The 17,953-nt window shown below is 40.4% G+C and overlaps 3 protein-coding genes across 5 annotated transcripts; 2 read left to right on the forward strand and 1 right to left on the reverse strand.

Moving 5' to 3' along the window:
- The first annotated feature begins 259 nt into the window (after positions 1–259).
- On the forward strand, positions 260–2,180 carry ich (zinc finger protein ichor). 2 transcript variants are annotated; one of them, XM_086838924.1, is made up of 2 exons: positions 260–770; positions 801–2,180. In XM_086838924.1, exons 1-2 carry the CDS (start codon positions 260–262, stop codon positions 2,069–2,071), a joined length of 1,782 nt encoding a protein of 593 aa, XP_086695050.1. In that variant the 3' UTR covers positions 2,072–2,180. The 2 variants fall into 2 exon arrangements, with proteins under 2 accessions (XP_086695050.1, XP_020818508.2); XM_020962849.2 differs by having other exon boundaries at positions 260–2,180.
- An 8,517-nt stretch (positions 2,181–10,697) lies between these two features.
- Positions 10,698–12,763, forward strand: LOC110191918 (beta-catenin-like protein 1). Its single transcript, XM_020962905.2, has 4 exons — positions 10,698–10,828; positions 10,885–12,318; positions 12,376–12,571; positions 12,630–12,763. The coding sequence occupies exons 1-4, from the start codon at positions 10,799–10,801 to the stop codon at positions 12,713–12,715; spliced, it is 1,746 nt and encodes a 581-aa protein (XP_020818564.2). The 5' UTR covers positions 10,698–10,798; the 3' UTR covers positions 12,716–12,763.
- Positions 12,749–16,883, reverse strand: ScsbetaA (Succinyl-coenzyme A synthetase beta subunit, ADP-forming). 2 transcript variants are annotated; one of them, XM_020962908.2, is made up of 8 exons: positions 16,723–16,883; positions 15,899–16,002; positions 15,083–15,235; positions 14,862–15,024; positions 14,530–14,797; positions 13,881–14,305; positions 13,642–13,811; positions 12,749–13,021 (listed from the first exon to the last, which is right to left on the reverse strand). In XM_020962908.2, the coding sequence occupies exons 1-8, from the start codon at positions 16,789–16,791 to the stop codon at positions 12,904–12,906; spliced, it is 1,470 nt and encodes a 489-aa protein (XP_020818567.2). In that variant the 5' UTR covers positions 16,792–16,883; the 3' UTR covers positions 12,749–12,903. The 2 variants fall into 2 exon arrangements, with proteins under 2 accessions (XP_020818567.2, XP_086695051.1); XM_086838925.1 differs by lacking the exon at positions 12,749–13,021 and having other exon boundaries at positions 13,104–13,811.
- Positions 16,884–17,953: the final 1,070 nt, after the last annotated feature.

The following is a 17,953-nucleotide window of genomic DNA, read 5'->3' on the forward strand; positions in this document are numbered from 1 at the left end:
TTAATCACAGTTCAAGAAATATGGATAATACTAAGACTTCATGCTATTTTGTTAATGCTTCAAACATCTCTAACACATTCCTGTAATAGATCATTCCAATCAACATAAAGAAATACAAATCATAACAAGTTTAACCATTATCCCACCATTTTCTTTCTAATTTTCTTTCAGAGTAAAAATTGATCCCTGGAAAGAGTATTAACAGCTTAACCCTCGGATCGCCACAAGATTCGCCTCGATCACCTGGGTCCCACTGACAATGAAGTTTTGCAGCATGAACGGCCCAAGTGAATCGGAAGTTGAGAGCCTGCTGATGAGTCCATGCTGGGGACCACCCCAGACCTCCGCCCAGGACCAGTATCTGCTCGATGGCCACAAGTTGCTGCTGGAGCACGACCTGGACTCGCTGCCCAGCGATGCGGACCAGAAGAACTCGCTGGATGTGTTGGATAACCTGCTGCTGAACGGCTCCTCGCTGAATGCCCTCTCCGACCTGAAGCCGCTGCCTCCGTTCACCGGCTATACCGGCCATCTCTCCATCAATGGAATCTCCGGCCACCATTACCATGCCATTGCCCAGAGGCTGCCGGATGAGAGCAACAACAACTATATGCAGAGTGCCTACCAATCGAATCCCACATCCACGACACAGTCGAGTGCGGGAGTCAATGGCAACAATAGCAGCAATTCCAACTCCAATGAGCACAACATCGTGTCCTCCTCCACCTGCCTGCCCGAGAGTGTCCTGAGCGGGAGTGGTGGCGGCGGCGGTGGGGGTGGTGTTAACGGTAATGGAGGAGCAGATGCCTGCCTGGCAGATGTCAAGCTCTTCGCCGATAGTCAACTAGATTCTAAGCTTTACTCCGTCGCCGATAGCTGTGTGATGAGCGGCTCCGTAAATGGATCCTCGGTGAATGGCAATAATGGGCCAGGTCCCAGCATAGCCACCTTGACGCCCATCGATCAGGTGGCCGATTCCCTGCACAACAGCGGCGTTCGCATCTACAAGGACCTGACGGAGTATGTGGATATGAACTCCATAGACGACATAGCGGCCATTATAGGCTCCGCCATTGCGGACACCACGGTGCCCAATCAGTTGGATAAGGACGATAACAATGACACGCGGGACAGCTGGATGGATCTCGATGCCTGGATTGATGGCAATTGCATACAGCAGGAGTCGGCTAAGGTCCTGGTCTCGCAGCAGGACTCCCTCGGTGACTTCATGCTGCCGCACAGTCCCCTGCCCATGCACGCCAGCAGTTCCACGCTTCAGAGCCTCCTCAGCCACGGCTATATGCCGCTGCTGCAGAATCGCCTCCAGAACGGTCCTCCAAATGGAGGCTCCGCGGGCGGCGGAGGATCACAACAGGGTGCTGGCGGCAAGGGGGATCCACAGGCGCCCACATCTACCTCTTACTGCAACGAACTGGCGGCAGCCACTAGCAGCAGTTGCAGTCCGCCCGGATCTGTGGTCAGCACCACGGATAATCCCAACGGTCTGATGATAAATCCGCGCTACTTGAGCAATCCCCCGGGCAGCAATCAGGCGACGGGGAATCCCCACCAGCAGGGTGGCTATCCCATGCAGAACTCTGGAATGTCCTTGAAGGACAACGGTCTGTGCTCACCCGACCTTCTGGGCAACTATCCGCACACCACAACGGCCAGCACGACGGGTTCGGAGCTGCGAACCGGTACACCCAAGGCCAAGCGATCCCGCTCCCAGAAGAAGTCCAGCCAGCAGCAGCAGCAGCAACAGCAACAACAGCAGCAGCAGCAGCAGGGCGAGACCGGTGGTCCGCCCAACAGTACGCCCCAGATGAGCGCCATCTCGCCGTCGGGCTTCAGTGCCAGCGATCTGAGCGGTCTGCTGGGCAAGGAGAAGCCCGTCCACCGGTGCAGCATCTGCAATAGGGGCTTCCTCAACAAGTCCAATATCAAGGTGCATCTGCGCACTCACACGGGCGAGAAGCCCTTCCGCTGCGATGTCTGCGCCAAGGCCTTTCGCCAGAAGGCGCACCTGCTCAAACATCAACAGATACACAAGAGAATTGGGCGTGACTGACGCTCCTCTATGAGCTTTATGTTATAGCCGAACAACCAGTAGCATCTACCAGGGAGGAGCTTCATAACCAGCACAGAATTAAGGTTTAAATCAATCAAAAACTACATATCAACAGGTCATATATATTTTCGTTATGAATTCCATGAAATCTCTAGAGAGTTTAGAAAACAATTGTTTTGGTTCATAATCTTTGTTTTTAAAACCTTTGGAGAGTTTCGGAACTTACCTTTAATGGTATTTCAGTTGATAGATGATTACATTTTCTGTGTGGAAGCTGATTCCTTTGCAATTTTGGTTCTGATCAGGATCTATATTGCTTAAAGATTGGCTTCCTTTGGATGGCTTCTCCCTGTTTTCTCTGCGTGCGTGTGTGCCAGTGCTTGACCAGGCCAATGTCTGTATATCACTAGATATTTGGAGATTGGCCAACCTATATATCAAATATATATATATAGAAGATAATTTATTACAAGGCTATGCAGTGGCATACACACACTTTTTGTTATTCGTTGTTGTTGGTTGCTTTTGATCTCTTTGGTTATTCCATTTATTAGAAACAAAATGCAGAATAGAATTTTTAATTTCAAAATCTTTAAGGGAATATTATGGGAATTAAAATATAAATAAATTCTTAATACTATAAAAAGAAAGACAAAGTTTAGTAGTATAAAATCTTAAATTGGTAACTACCTTTTGGCTATGCTAGATCCAAGTTTAGTTTTGAAAAGCTACCTAAAGATCAACCTACTACCTCCAGACAAGCATAGTATGGAATAGTAATATTATCCATTATTATTATATAAAATACATGGTAATATCTGTAACTATATGCAGCATCAGAGATCACGAAAGAAAAGCCAAAGAAACCACAAGCAATGTAAGAACAACGAAGCGTCCAATTGTCATTCTGCAACTGTTGTTCTGTTTTGATGCAGGGTCGCGTGCTTCGAGCAACCAAGGTCCTGGCACAGGTAAAATAAATATTTATAATATATATAAACCATAAACAATCTAGACAATAATACCCATTTAGGGAGGGGAATTCGTGGAAGTTGTATAAAGTTATAAATGTTGTCTGTACCTCATCATGTTGAAAACTGAAAAGTGACGCATACAAATTACAATTTAATTCTAAAACTAATCAAGCAAAAAAAGCAATAACAATTTTAAATTAATTACTTTTAAAATGTACAAACCAATGGAAAAGCATTAATTCTTAAATATACATCTTAATATATACAAACAATAGTTTAAGGATTTTGTAGCGGGCTTGGCAAAATATTATTCATAATAATTAATTTGCAAAAATATGAAAACGTTGACAGAGATAAATCTAAACCGAAATCGATGGAAATGGAAATAAAAATGATGAAAATCGTTAGCAATGTACTCAAGTAATAAACTCGATTTAATATAGCCAATATCATAAAGCGTTGTTAATTTGTTTTTTAAAAAGTTTGTTGCTAAAGTTTTAACGTTATTCTTAACCATAAATTATGTTCGATATACCCGAAATTATTTATCCCTAATTTTTGAACACACACAGCACACAAAAAAGAAAAACATAAAAACACACACAAAAAATCTACATAAATTCTAAAGTAATTTAATGATATTTTTAAATATATGTATGTATAATTTCTATTAAACAACAAAAAGGACAATATTAATTGTGTTATTTTAGTTATCGTGCAATTTTATTTATTTTTACAAAAGCAAACTTGAATTTTGTTCAACACATTTCGATTTGTAAATATTTATTTCATAGCTGTAATGCTTAATATTTAATTAATTATATTTAAATAAATTCAAATGTCATTCAAAATGTGCAAAAAAACAAAATTAAGCCTACAATTTGCCGAAGGTGTTTTATTTGTGGCAGTTATTAAGGTAAGTTTTGAATCGAAAATATATTGTATTGCATTTCTCGGTGTCTTTAAATGAACCACATGGCGTATGCGTAATAAGTAAAACCCTGAATTTTAATGGAAGATTAAGATAGAGTCTTGCGGCTTTTGGGTGTTGCCCCACAGAGCCCCTGCTTTTATGAGTCCCATTAGCAACCTGACAGTGTCGCATTGAGGCACGTTCGGCCACAAAAAAAAAAAAACAACAACAACAAAAAGAAATGGAGTAGCAGCCACAAAAATATGCGAACAAAGTCAAGTCAAGACCGAGACCAAGAGCAAGAAACCAAACCAAACTAAACCAAACCAGCCAGTCGGGTAGAATCATTATATTGACCACAAAGAAAGCCAGCGAAGAAAGAGCAAAGAGGCGAAGCCCACACAGTTGTTGGGGATATATATACATACATATATACTCGTGCCTCACAGATACAGCCACAGCTATGGATAAAGATACAGATACAGAGCCGGAGAATACCATGCATACTGTGCCACTGACCCAATTTCCAGACTCGTTTCCACACAGAACCGCAGCGGATTTGAAATGTTAAGATACTAAGATACTTTGCTCTTTCACCGCAGCCCGTCTGGAGGTAGACACCGATATACACCTCTATATAGGTATATATATATTTATATATATTTATATATGCATCGGTGTGTATGTCTGGCAAGTAGGGGTCTCCAGTTCGCATCCGCATTTCTATGCCGCTGACTCCGAGAGTCTTCATCTGCTGGCGCGCCAGCTTCTTGATGTATCTGTAACTCGTTTCTGTATCTCGAGCCTTGTATCTGTGGCACTTAAATTTATGCAACATCATGGCTGCTGCTGCGGCTGCTGCGACTGTTGCTCCGGCTTTGCTTGTGGCTTCGTTTTGTTCTAATCAAACTGTGCTACGTGTTGCGGACGTCGCCAGTCATGGGTTAAGCTTTTGTTATATTCTCAGAACAGCAATTGGAGGAAAGGTCTTACACAAGATCAGTCAACAAAATATATTAGTTTTTATTAACAAAAATAAGTATTTTAAATAAGATAATTTTAATCTTTCCCTAAGTTTAAAGAACATTTAATATTTACTACTATTTTGTTAAAGAGAACATGTATTTTTACACACAAATGAGTTATATTTTCAATGACTAAGGAAATCTTCATCCCGTTTCAAAAATATATTTTTAAAGTACAAAAATTCCTTTCTTTAAAGTAACACATCGCATACACAATGAAGTCCCCATTTTTCTCTGTGTAACCCTGCAGCTTCTTTAATTTAAAGATTTTGCCAAAAGAGAACCTAATGATGTAATTTTAAATGCATTAGAAGCGCTGAAGACACATTTCCGTGGAATCTCTTTTATCTGTTTCTTTTCTTCATTTTTAATTAAAGTTTGTGTCAATTAAAAGTAATTTTCCACTCTCTCATCTCAGAGTTTTAGTTTTTTTTCGGCCACTTAATTGCATCCAGCTAACAATGTGGCTAAGCATGACCCAGATCAAGGTGTCGGTGGAGATAATATGAATGATGAAGGGGGAATCCTATGATTGAAGTGGCCAAGATTGAAATGCCTAAGCAGACATTTAGGTTGGTTTAAGCAGCTTGTGAGTTGAATAATTGGAGGAAGATGGAGAGTGAAAAACATACAGCAAAGTGGGAGTCAAAAATGCTTTTAAGACTTATATATTTCTTAGTTAGAAAATAAAGTGTAAATAAGTCATTCTTTAAAAGAAGCATATTTAATATATTATTTTATAGTACATAAAATATTCCGTTTTTCATTTTTGTGTTCGCATTACCCGCATTACAATCTTGAATTGGATTACATCCTGTTAACCGAGAGCAATTGATAGGCCAGCCTCTTCTCGACCTTTCTCAGCCAGTCGAGTCTCTGGGTATTGTTCCCTCTGGCCAATAATCATAAGATTGCAGTCTGCAGTTGAAGCTGGCTTATTTTTCTGGCTCATGCAGTAGCAACTGAAAACTATTTCTTCCACTCAAAGTCTCCAGTTCCTTTGCTGATTCACTCCACGACTTGATAGACAGCCAGGCTAAGATAGTCGTTACATACTCTTCGAAAGGGGTATGAAAACTGAGCAGATTAACTTGTTATTGTTACAAATATTAAAACAATAAAATGTATTTAATGTTTTAAATTTTGTATAGTAATAATAAATAAATGAAATATAAGATATTCAATATCCAAAAATATAATATTATTTATTTAATTTCTGCATAGATTTTCTATTCAAAACTATTTGTATAAGCTGCATAAAATTGCAATAAGAAAAGAACTTCCTTATCCTTATCAAAAATCAGGGGAAAGCTAACTAAAAATGTTGAAATAACATTTCGGTATACTTAAGACTGTATCAAAAACCGCAATATGTTAAAAAAAAGAAGTTTAAGAACAAATTGTTTAATTATTCCAAACAAAGTAAGGTAAACAATTAAGTAGTAGGTTTGAAAAAAAAACATCGATGTTATGTTATAATAAAAATATAAATAATAAAGGCTCAATACATTTTCTGCCTAAGTTTATAATAACTATATTCAGTAGAGTTTCACGTTTGATATATAAAATTTCATAGAGATATCTTTAAGACATTTTTACAGAGTATACACTTAATTCGGTGTCCAAAGGCTATGGTCGTTTCTGTCTTGGTTTTTGCTGGCCAAAATAGCAAATCGGGCGTCGGTCGAGTCGTGTCGCCGTCGCATATTCATATTGTCCAGCAGTTGCAAGTTGCTAGTTGCTATTGGCGATGTTGTTGCTGTTGCTGCTGCTGCTGCCTTGCTATTTTGTGCTGTGGCGCAGTTAAAGACACAATGACCTTGGGTGAAAGTTGCTCTCCATTTCTATTTTGTGTCGGTGTGTGTGTGGTGTTGTTTATTTTTTGTTTGTGGCCCATTCACTGCTGTTACTGTTGATGTTGCTGCTGCTGCTGCTATGCCATTTTTTACACACATATATTGTTATTTTTAACGATTTTGCCTTGTCTCCATATTTGCTTTTGTCGAGCGGCCGTCTCGCCTCTCGCCCCTCGCATCACATCTTCCCTTTTTGTTTACACCCGTGATTTGTGTGTGTGCTGTTAGTTTTGATTACTTTTGCTCTTGATTGAGACTTTGATTGATGCCAGCCAGGGCAGAAGAGGGGGGAGACATTGGTTGGACGGAAGGAAGAGTAGCTGCAAAGCAGAACGGAAATGGTTTGCGTGCCGGAAGTTGGAGGGATCAAGTGAGATCCATACTTGGACTTGTTAAACGTCAAATTTCGCAATTTTTCATAATTTATGCACCCGCTCTTCGTTCTTATTTATTATTATTTATTTTTTTTTTTTGGCAATTAAAAAAATTAAACTCACTAGCCAAGTGCAACTTTTGATTTTGCAACCGATTTCCAAGTCTCTCAAGTTTTCGGTTCATTTTTCACGCCTCGCCAAGCAGCTGGCCAAGATTCTAAAGGAGAATAAATCATGTCTGTAATAACATTATAATCAATTATTAATATTTAAGTATGTTGTTCTGGTTTAATTATTGTTTTTGTTCTTCTTCCCCTGCTGCAGCTGTCTGCAGCAAAACTTTAATTAGCAGCAAAAGCAAACAGTGCACAACGAAAATCTTATGAAATACGCAATTAAACTTGATTATTATTACGAGCCCGAAAAAAACAAAAAAAGAAACGGAAAGGCAACTAAGTAACATACAAAACAATATTGTAACAAGATCAAAGACAAGAACGTTGAAGGTGAAGCTTTCAAAACTGGTTAATTACAATTTTTGTATTTAAATATAATATATTATTTTTGAATGGAATGAAGACTTAACCTAGTTATAACCAAGACCACACACAAGAACTCTTGTAATTTACAGGGAAAGTCTTTAAGCTTAACGCAAAAATATTTCATTCCATTAATTCCGTTTCGTTGTCAAGTTCGTGGTGCATTTTAATGGCACACACGATGGATGGCCTAAAACTGGTTGAGAACACGGTTCAAGCCAGAAAAAAAAAAGTCCAAAATAAATAGCAACAACAACAAACGAACAAAAAAAGACGCGACGCGACTGCAATTAATTTACAATGCACAACAGCAACAACTGCAACTGCAACAGCAACAGACGGCGCGTGATCTATGCGATCAATGGTCAGTGGGGGCTGGCTCCGAGGGGAGCCGGCTGGCCAGCGACAAGTGACCCCATTTTTATTGAAGCCTCTATACGTGCGGTGTTGTTGTTGTTGTTGCTGCCGTTGCTTGTTCTACTTTGAAATTTCACTTTTCAAACGCCAGCTTATGCTGTCTGCGTGTGTGTGTGTGAGCAAAAAAGAAATATATAATTAATAAGCCAAATATATCATGTTGTGCTAGCGTGCGTGAGTTCAAAGTTATTTCTTTTCCAAGTTCGTTGCCTAAGTCTTTTGTCTTACGGGGGCAGGTTCGTTGCCTAAGTCTTTCTGAATGCAACGCAAATTTTGCATACCGAAACATGGCGGAAAGGTGTACCGTAAATATACAAAACAAAGATACAGCATACGAAGAAATAAAGTCCGCACGAAATGTTGTATGCTGGGGAATATATACATACATATGTATATCGAGAGAGCCATAAAGAGCAGGCCGCAAATAACCAATGCAGCCGGAGGAGAGCAGCCAAGACCAAGGCAACAACATTGACGATTTAACCTCAAACTTCAAAGTGTCACTGTCATGGCCCTTTTTACTACTCCAAGCAGCAAGAGCAATAACAAAAACATCAGCCAACCATCGTCGTAGTCGTCGTCGTCGTCGTGGTCGTCGCCATAACCTGTTGGCAATTCAGTTTATGACTTTTTTGCCCGGCACTGTGGGTCCAACTGCCAAGAAACTTAGCTTAGGGGTCGACAATTGATTAATAACAAAAGTTAAGGATGTAAAAACTTTAAAGGGAAATAGTAACAATTACATTAAATAAATATGAATTTTAATGACATATCTTTCATCAATAAAAAAGTAATATGAAAGACTATATTGCAAGCATTTAAATTATATAAAATATAAGTAATAGAGAAATTATTTTTAATTTGTAAATATATTTCTATTGTTTTTTTATATTTATTACTTTCTCAAGTCTTTTAAATTATGATTTGTTCTTTTTATGAGATATTTTTTTATTTATATTAAAACAAAATATAAAGAATTAATGGATTAATATCAAAATAATTATTTTTAAAATATTTAATCAATACCCCAACAAATCAGAGCTTTCACCACCTCCTTGGCCCACTGTGCGGGCTCACGTATTGCCGCCAAAAGTGGGTCAACATGAAACAAGCCAGAAAAAAGAGTAAGAAAAAAAGCGGCAGCAGCCACAGCCGCAGCAACAATACCACTACCAATACAAATACTACTACCACAACCATTGCCAACAACAACAACGCCAAATCACGCTGACGAACTGGCTTAGAGACTGGCTCGAAGAAAGCCCCACAGAGCGAGTGAGAAGGCAACAGACACACACACACATACATACACACACGGACTGAAACAACTTGTTGAATTGCCGTGTTGGGCTTAAAGCAGTTGTAAATTTATTTTCGGGGTTCGGCCTTTAGGAATTTATGTAAAGTCGTCGTCATAGTTGCAGGCGCAGGCGCAGGGCTCAGGCAAAGGCAAAGGCGCCTTGGGAGGCTAAGGGGGCGTGATCCATGGGATCCAGAATGATTTATGGACTCAACAGAGATTTACTAATATTTTACTGATACTAAAATATTTTAAAACAGTACATGCTTACTTATACTAAAATATTTTAAAACAGTACGTGCTTTAGTTAACAATTAACCAATTTTTAGTAACCAACTCTTGTAAAAAATTTAAAATTACACATTTCTTTTTATTAACTTAATCAGTAAATATTTTTAATTTAATACTTTGGTTAAACAATTACTTTATATATGCATTATCTTTTCCTAGCCCAATTTTAGGATTATATATATGCACACTGAACTTACAATCTTTTAAATTAATATTTGGTAAGTTTTTAATCATTTTACAATTTTGTAAAATTTTTTAAACATTTTTTTATTTGTTTACATTATTTTATTATTAGTTAATTTATATTCGAATATATATCACTTTTGTGTAATTGGACAACTTATGTTTGTATACCCGTGCAGTTTAAAATTGTATTATAGGATCGAATCGAATTTTAAAAACTTATAACTCAGCTAAATACGCATTATTTTAATTCGTAAATCACTTCTATATTTGTTTTCAGTAGGTTAATAAATATAGATACTGAATTTAAATTAAAATTACTGAATTTTTTAAAATTTTTAATAATGTTAACCCCTTACCATTTTTTGAAATTATGAAAAAAATTCAAAAATTTATTTTTCGACTGTCGATCTAGCCATCGACTTGGCTATTTATGCTGATCAAGAATAAATATAGAATATATTCGGTTGGCAATGACTTCGTCATGATAAAATTAGTCAAATAAATACATAAGAATAATGGCATGGAGTTAATAGCTATTGAGTGTGTTCCCAGTCAGTGTTCTCAGTCTCAGTTGAGACACGAACCTGATCAGTAAGTTTTCAAACTACGCGCCTATTTTCCAATCAGCATGGCTGATCTGGTAACTCTAACCTATATCGGTTATCGTTTCTTACATGTCCAACTTGAGCATCAAACTCGCCTAGCTATAACAAAAATATGTAATTTTTCAATTTAAAGACGAAGAAAAGCAGTTATCGAACAGCATCGAGTCAAGTGTTACCAGATTCACTTCACATTGTTTACGCCTTGCCGCAGTGTTACCAGATACCGCGAAGGGGATGTTAGAAAATCATGGACATTGGCGAATTGCTGGCTTTTAAGGTAAATAAAACAATATTTAATGAAAATTACTGCATCCACACACTTGCAATTAACAGCCGGAACAGACGCCGAAGCGGCCACACGATGAGGACGACGACGACTTCGACACGGAGTCCTCACACGGAAAACGGGGCGGTGGCGACGAGAAAATCAAACGCATGCGGCGCATCGCCGAGGCCAAGGAGTCGGCACACTATGGGAAACAAGGCGGAGGGTCCGCAGCGTCCGCCGGTACCTCGTCATTTGAATTTGACCCTGAACTCACGGAGGAGGAGCGCCTGAACATCCTGAAGTACGTGGAGAACGAGGAGGCCGATGGCGATGTGTTGGACGAGCAGGGCCTCAAGAGACTGATTCTGGTCTTCGAGAAGCGTAACCTGAAGAACCAGGAGATGCGCATCAAGTTTGCGGACAGCCCGGAGAAGTTTATGGACTCGGAGGTGGAGCTACACACCGTGATCCAGGAGCTTAAGGGCGTGGCCACCGTTCCAGATCTGTATCCCCTGTTGGTAGAGCTGCATGGCCTGCACAGTCTGCTGGAACTGCTGGCCCATCAGAACACAGACATCGCTGTGGCCGTGGTAGATCTGTTGCAGGAGGTCACGGACGTGGATATCCTGGGAGAGAGTCGTGAGGGTGCCGAGGCCCTGATAGAAGCCCTGCGGAAAGAGCAGATCTGCGCCCTGCTGGTGCAAAATCTAGAGCGCCTAAACGAGCAGGTCAAGGAGGAAGCCGATGGAGTGCACAACACCCTGGCTATAGTGGAGAACCTCACCGAAATCGACTCGGAGTTCGTGAAGGAGGCGGCCGAGCAGGGAGTACTGGCCTGGCTGCTGAAGAGACTGCGCGGCAAGACGCCCTTCGATCCCAACAAGCTCTACTGCAGCGAGATCCTATCCATCCTCATACAAACGGAGAACGACAACCGACTGCAGCTGGGCGCGCTGGATGGCGTGGATGTGTTGCTTCAACAGCTGGCCGTATACAAGAGACACGACCCAGCGAGCAACGAGGAGCAGGAGTACATGCAGAACATGTTCAACTGTCTTTGTTCCGCGCTAATGGCCCGAGAGAATCGTGATCGCTTCCTCAGCGGCGAAGGTCTCCAGCTGATGAACCTGATGCTGCGCGAGAAGAAAATGTCCCGGAACGGTTCCCTTAAAGTGCTCGATCATGCCATGGCCGGTCAGGATGGTCGCGACAACTGCAACAAGTTCGTGGAGATCCTCGGCCTGCGCACTATATTTCCGCTCTTCATGAAAACACCGAAGAGGAACAAGCAGCGTCTGATCTCCGCCGATGAGCATGAGGAGCATGTGGCCTCTGTGATTGCCTCCATGCTGCGCAACTGCAAGGGAACCCACCGTCAGCGGATGCTGGCCAAGTTTGTGGAAAACGATCACGAGAAGGTGGATCGGTTGCTGGAGCTGCACCTCAAGTATTTGGCCAAGGTGGAGGCCATTGACAAAGAGATCGATCAGCAGGCCAAGGTAAGGTAAAAGAAAGGTTTCAAGTACAGTTAATTTCATAAGATACTCTTCCAAAAGGATCCCAGCATCGACGAAGACGAGGAGGCCGAAAACAATTACATTAAGCGCCTGACTGGAGGACTGTTTACTCTGCAACGCATCGACTACATTCTGCTGGAAGTCAGCGCCACCGCCGACACCGTCAAGCAGCGCGTGCTGCAAATCCTCAACTTGCGCGGTGCCTCCATGAAGACCATTCGCAGCATCATGAGAGGTAGTAGCTAACAAATCTAAACCACAGAGTACGGATTAATGTAATATGTAATCCACAGAGTACGCTGGAAACCTGGGCGATGGCGATACGGATTGGCGGGAACAGGAGCAGACCCACATACTTTCCCTAGTCGATCGTTTCTAAGACTTACACACAATAAATAATAAACAAGAAATATAAATGGTAAACAAATTGAAGATGTACTTAGAAATTAATTTAAAATTTTTACTTGGCATTTTCAAGTCTTGCTTGCCAGACGAGTCCATTTCCGATTCCGTTAAACTCTTCTTCGGATTTCTTTATGTTTAAACTGCATTTTAATCGCAGAAGCTCTACTTTTTGTCCTTTTTTCCGGAATCACCCTTCTTGTCGTTCTTTCCATCCTTCTGACCCTTCGCGTCATCCGTTTTTCCCTCTTCCTTACCATCTTTTCCCTTGCCGTCCTTTTCCCTAAGGTTCAGTAGTATTAGAATCGAATAATACATTGTCATTAAAGCCAATAAAAGTGTTTTTAAAGTGAACTTGTTTCAGCTTAAATTTGATTGTTTTGTGTTTTTAATGTAAAGCAAACTAAATAGCATAATACACAAGAGAGAACGAGCTGCTTTCGAAGCAGTCGCGTCGCAATTAAATAAATTAAAAATTGAAATGAATTTTGCAAAAAAATCACAATTTAAACGTAGTTTCTTTTCCATTTTTACTATTATTATTCAAGTGCTATTAATGGTTGACTATTTAGAAAATGTTTGGGTGCAAAGAGAACACTCAACTCGCTTGGATTATTCGAATTATCTATGACATATTTTAGGACTCGACTCTTCAACAGTTTTAAACTTAACATTTTTGCAAAATTAATTCATCAAATAGTTCGACGACCGATCGACCGAACACGAATACATAATGCTCTAACTACGAACCGATGGCATTTGTTTCATTGAGTAGTTTGTGTGGTTAGAGAGTACATGTTAGGCGTTTGGTTGGTTCTACTTTTGTTTTCGACTTTCTTTTTGTGTCTGCGTGTGTGTTTATGAGGTGTTGACTTAGCCAGGTAACTCGATGGATTTATCTACTTTTGGGCATCGGGAATCTCAAAGTTCACATCCATCTTCATTTCGCGGGCCAGCTTGACGATCTGCGCCAAGTGGACAGCCAGATCGGCAGCCTTGTCCAGGTCGTCGCGGGCCAGAATCTTGAGTCCAGAGGTGCGAATCAGTTCACGGGCCTCCTTCACCTTGGTGCCCTGCAGAAAAATGTTGAATTTATTGTTACAAAGCTTGTCTAAAGAAAGAAATCCCAAAGATCAACTTACCTGAAGACGCACAACGACGGGCATGTTCAGATTAAGGTCCTTAGTGGCAGAGATGATACCTTCGGCAATAACATCGCAACGCATAATGCCGCCAAAAATGTTAACTAGGATGCATAGCACCTTCGGGTCAGAGGTGATGATCTTGAAGGCAGCCTTCACAGCCTCGGCCGTGGCACCACCACCAACATCCAGGAAATTGGCTGGTTCACCGCCATACAACTTAATGATGTCCATGGTGGCCATGGCCAGACCAGCACCGTTCACCATGCAACCGATGGTGCCATCCAGGGCAATGTAGTTCAGGTTGTATTTGGCAGCCTCAACCTCTTTGGGATCCTCCTGGGTCCAATCGCGCAGCGCGAACAGCTCCTTCTGACGGAACTCGGCGTTGTCGTCGAAACGCAGTTTGGCATCCAATGCGAAGACTACAATGAGGTAATTTTAAACATATTAATATCTTGTATAAATAAGAGATTTACAAGAAGTACATTTCCAATGTTAAGTATACTTACAGCCTGGACAAACACAAAATGAAATCCAGCATTATGACATTCACAAATGAGTTAATTGGGTTAAAGGAGACGGTATGAGGTATTAGTACAAGAATGATGGAAACATTTAAGAGAAATTTATAAACTTGCAAACTTACAGCCAGACATGGCATCCTCAGCATAGGGATTGATCTCAACTAAGAGAGCATCCTTCTTCACAAACAAATCGTATAGGTTCTGAAGCATCTTGATGTGGGTTTCCTCTCCCTCGCCGCCCAAACCGACTTTCTCGATGACTCTACTGGCTTGTTCGCAGGTTAGGCCCGCATCGATGTCGATGGGCTCATAAATAATGGCGTCGGGACTGCTGGCGGCCACTTCCTCAATGTCAACACCACCCTCCTTCGATGCAATGAGGACGGGACCCTACAAAGTGTACGATTTTAATTATAGAACATGCTTTGTATATATTTTTAATATTCAGACTTACGTTAAAGGCTCGCTCCAGCATCACAGCGAAATAGAATTCACGACGAGGGAATTTCCTCTCGGCCACCATTACTTTATTGCAAATGCGACCAGCCGGTCCGGTTTGCTTGGTTACCAGCAGCTGGTTAAGCATTTTGGAGGACATCTCCTCGGCAGTCTTGGGGCTAAAAGAAATATGCATTTAATATTCATTCGCAGATCTCAGAAATATATGTAACTTACTCGTAGACGACACGAACGCCACCCTTGAAGCCATTCTTGAAGGTACCCTTGCCGCGTCCACCGGCCAGGACTTGTGCCTTCAGGACCAGATTGTCTGTCTTCAGCTTGGTGGCAATATCGTTGGCCTCCTTTCCATTCTTGGCAACAGCAAATCTGCAAAATTAATGAGTCACTTTAGAACATCAAATAATTTCTGGGAGCTCTTTCCCTTTACGATTAATGATCTTCTGATCTTTGGCAATAAATTATTGATAAGAACGTTTTCAAGTAAATTATACTATCAGCAAGGCGTCAAAATTGTAAGCTGTGAAGGCTGGGAATTCGCAGTGACAAGGTTATTCGGACGTTTGGAAGATGATAATAGCATACCTTTAAAAACGCTTGATGGCGTGATTATGCTAGCGTAGGTAAGAAACGATTAAAAGAGTATTTAGCTTCTTAGTAAATTTACTTCCGAATCATTTTAACTTAACAAACAATGGCAAAAGTGGCATAAGCTCAACTATCTCAGTTTTTACATCTTATCAGGACCTACGTCACTGACCCCTGTCACTACTCTGCATCGTTCAAAGTGTATATAGAATCTTATCACCCTTATCATCTTGGTGGCTGCGTTTCTTTGGTTTGTTTACCCCAGTCAAGTAATCAATGCAAATTGTTAGGTTCCAAGACAAAGTCCGAAATAAAAATAGACCAAAGACCGTTGTCGACGCAATAAGCAACGCGGCACTTTCGTTGGACTTTGAACCGAAACTTTGCCACAGATTGTTGCTATTGTTTGATTTGATAATTTCCGAATGGGATTGGTTTACTCACCGTGGTGTTGGGATTTTGCTTTCGTTGAGGAGAGTGTAAGAAACATGTTCCTGGACGTTGAGGTTCCTCAATTGCTGTACGGCGATGGGAGCCAGGCCGAGAATCTGTAAAATAATCATATTTTATATTAAATCCTAATCAATTTCGTATTGTTAATTTTTCTCTTGGATTTTAATCAAAGAATAAAAAACCCTGCTCTCAGTCACGAGGTCATTGTCAAGCAAAAAAATATTTCAAAACTGGTTCGCTGACTCATACAGAAAAAAAACATAAACAAAATGAGCAAAAGAGACGGAATGTGGGTTAAGAGCCCGGTCTAGCGGATAACGGCATTTTCACGATGATAACCAAATCTAATTCACAGATTAAAAACTTTAATTAGAAGGCCCGGCAAGAAGAACAACAACAAGCTAGAGCCAAGCAACAGTTGTCAGCCGCTCATTGATAAAAAAAAATAAAGTAGGGGGAATAAATAAGGCTTTCAAGGTCCGCGCACATGCACACACAAATACACATACGAGTTGCGTCACACTAATACAACAACAGAAAGTCAGGTGTCTTCGCGGGATTGTGATTCTCTTTCGCCCTCTAACCACATATAGAACAGTCTGTTTTACTGGCGAATTATTTGCCTAGCAATTCGATGCACATAAAAAACGCCAGCTTAATTAATGCATAATTAGCAGAAAAACAGTTCAGATCAAGTAAGAGGGAGCGAGAGACCAACTCACTCTCGCTGCACCTCTCTCTTTTCGCCATATTATGTAAAGCGACGAATTTTTCGCATTTTACAATCTGATTCACTTTTTGCTACGGCTACTCACCTTCTTGACGGCCGCCGGCCTAACGGAATCGAGTAGGGGACCGCCCGTACGTGCCAAAAATGAAGCCATTACGTTCTGGGAACAAGTTAATACAAACGATTAGGGAAATTAAAATTATCACAACGTTCAAAGCTTACTTTTTTTGCCGTCGCCTGCTAAACAGTGTGACCGGGTATCAGTTTGCTTTGGTCACCCTGAAATCCGGAGCTGTTGCTTAACATTTTACATCTTTTGCGCCTGAAAAGCCGTTCTACACGTTTACAGATACATGGGGTCGAATTCTCACTTTTGGGGTTGAGTTCTCATGTAAAATGTAAAATGTAGAATTCGTAATATAGCCGCTCTTTTCTCTCTCGGGTGCTGACGAGTGGATGTTAAATAACAGAACTCTCTCGCAGGTGCTGTCGGGTGTCGGTCGTTGTTTGGTTGTTGAAAATATACTAAAATACAAAAATATCAATAAATTTATTTAACATTTTACATGTACATGTAAAATTAATTAACAGACCATTTATCGATAGTTAGATAGGCGCGAATTTTGAAGTTATACAGCTGATAACAAATATATGTTTTTTTGTATTTGAATTATTTTTGATTACTTAACTTCTGGTATTTATTTATGCCCGTTTTAAATTTATTTAATTTCAGCAAATTTATAATAAAATAAATAAGATATTTGCGTTTCCCTTTTTAGTTTCTTTTAATTTTTACTTTTTTTTTTAGAATTTTACATTGCAGCTTGTTATATGAGGACATACCAAAAAAAAAAAACGTGATCACTTTCAAAACATACAATTAACATACATACATTCAAGACAATAAATTAGTTCATAAATATTAAGTAAATAGAGAGCTCTTCTAGAAAAGACTGTGAAGTAAAGAAGCATTATCTGTAACCTACACTGTGCCAAAAACACACTCAACCGCTTAGCGCGCGCACTTCCGGTGACGTGTCTGGGGCAGAGTGTAAGCTTTTTTTATAAACTTTTCATTTGATTTATTATTTGTTAGCAAAACGGAAACAGGAAGACGAAAATGGCGCAAATGCTCCACTTGAATCTGCTTGAAACACATCAATAATAAATCAGCCGCGGCGTTGATTTTGTGCAAGCAAGTAAAAGCTTCAAGTGGAGCGAAATGCATTTTCATTGTGGGCCAAAATGCAGCATGACTCAAATGTATCGTTGAGAACCACGCCCACCAAAAGGGCGAGTGGCAATACAGGAGCATG

This window comes from Drosophila serrata, unplaced genomic scaffold (genome assembly GCF_035046125.1).
Source record: "Drosophila serrata isolate PLE 108 unplaced genomic scaffold, ASM3504612v1 contig_360, whole genome shotgun sequence".
NCBI lineage: Eukaryota > Metazoa > Arthropoda > Insecta > Diptera > Drosophilidae > Drosophila > Drosophila serrata.

Excerpts from the sequence above, each read along its gene's own strand:
- ScsbetaA (XM_020962908.2), bottom strand. The coding sequence starts at position 16,791 with ATGGCTTCATTTTTGGCACGTACGGGCGGTCCCCTACTCGATTCCGTT. Across the intron at positions 15,025-15,082 it reads GGCGTTCGTGTCGTCTACGA|CCCCAAGACTGCCGAGGAGA; the intron begins GTAAGTTACATA and ends TATTTCTTTTAG. Across the intron at positions 13,812-13,880 it reads CCGTCGTTGTGCGTCTTCAG|GGCACCAAGGTGAAGGAGGC; the intron begins GTAAGTTGATCT and ends ATTTTTCTGCAG.
- LOC110191918 (XM_020962905.2), top strand. The coding sequence starts at position 10,799 with ATGGACATTGGCGAATTGCTGGCTTTTAAG. Across the intron at positions 12,319-12,375 it reads AGATCGATCAGCAGGCCAAG|GATCCCAGCATCGACGAAGA; the intron begins GTAAGGTAAAAG and ends CTCTTCCAAAAG. Across the intron at positions 12,572-12,629 it reads CATTCGCAGCATCATGAGAG|AGTACGCTGGAAACCTGGGC; the intron begins GTAGTAGCTAAC and ends TGTAATCCACAG.
- ich (XM_020962849.2), top strand. The coding sequence starts at position 260 with ATGAAGTTTTGCAGCATGAACGGCCCAAGTGAATCGGAAGTTGAGAGC.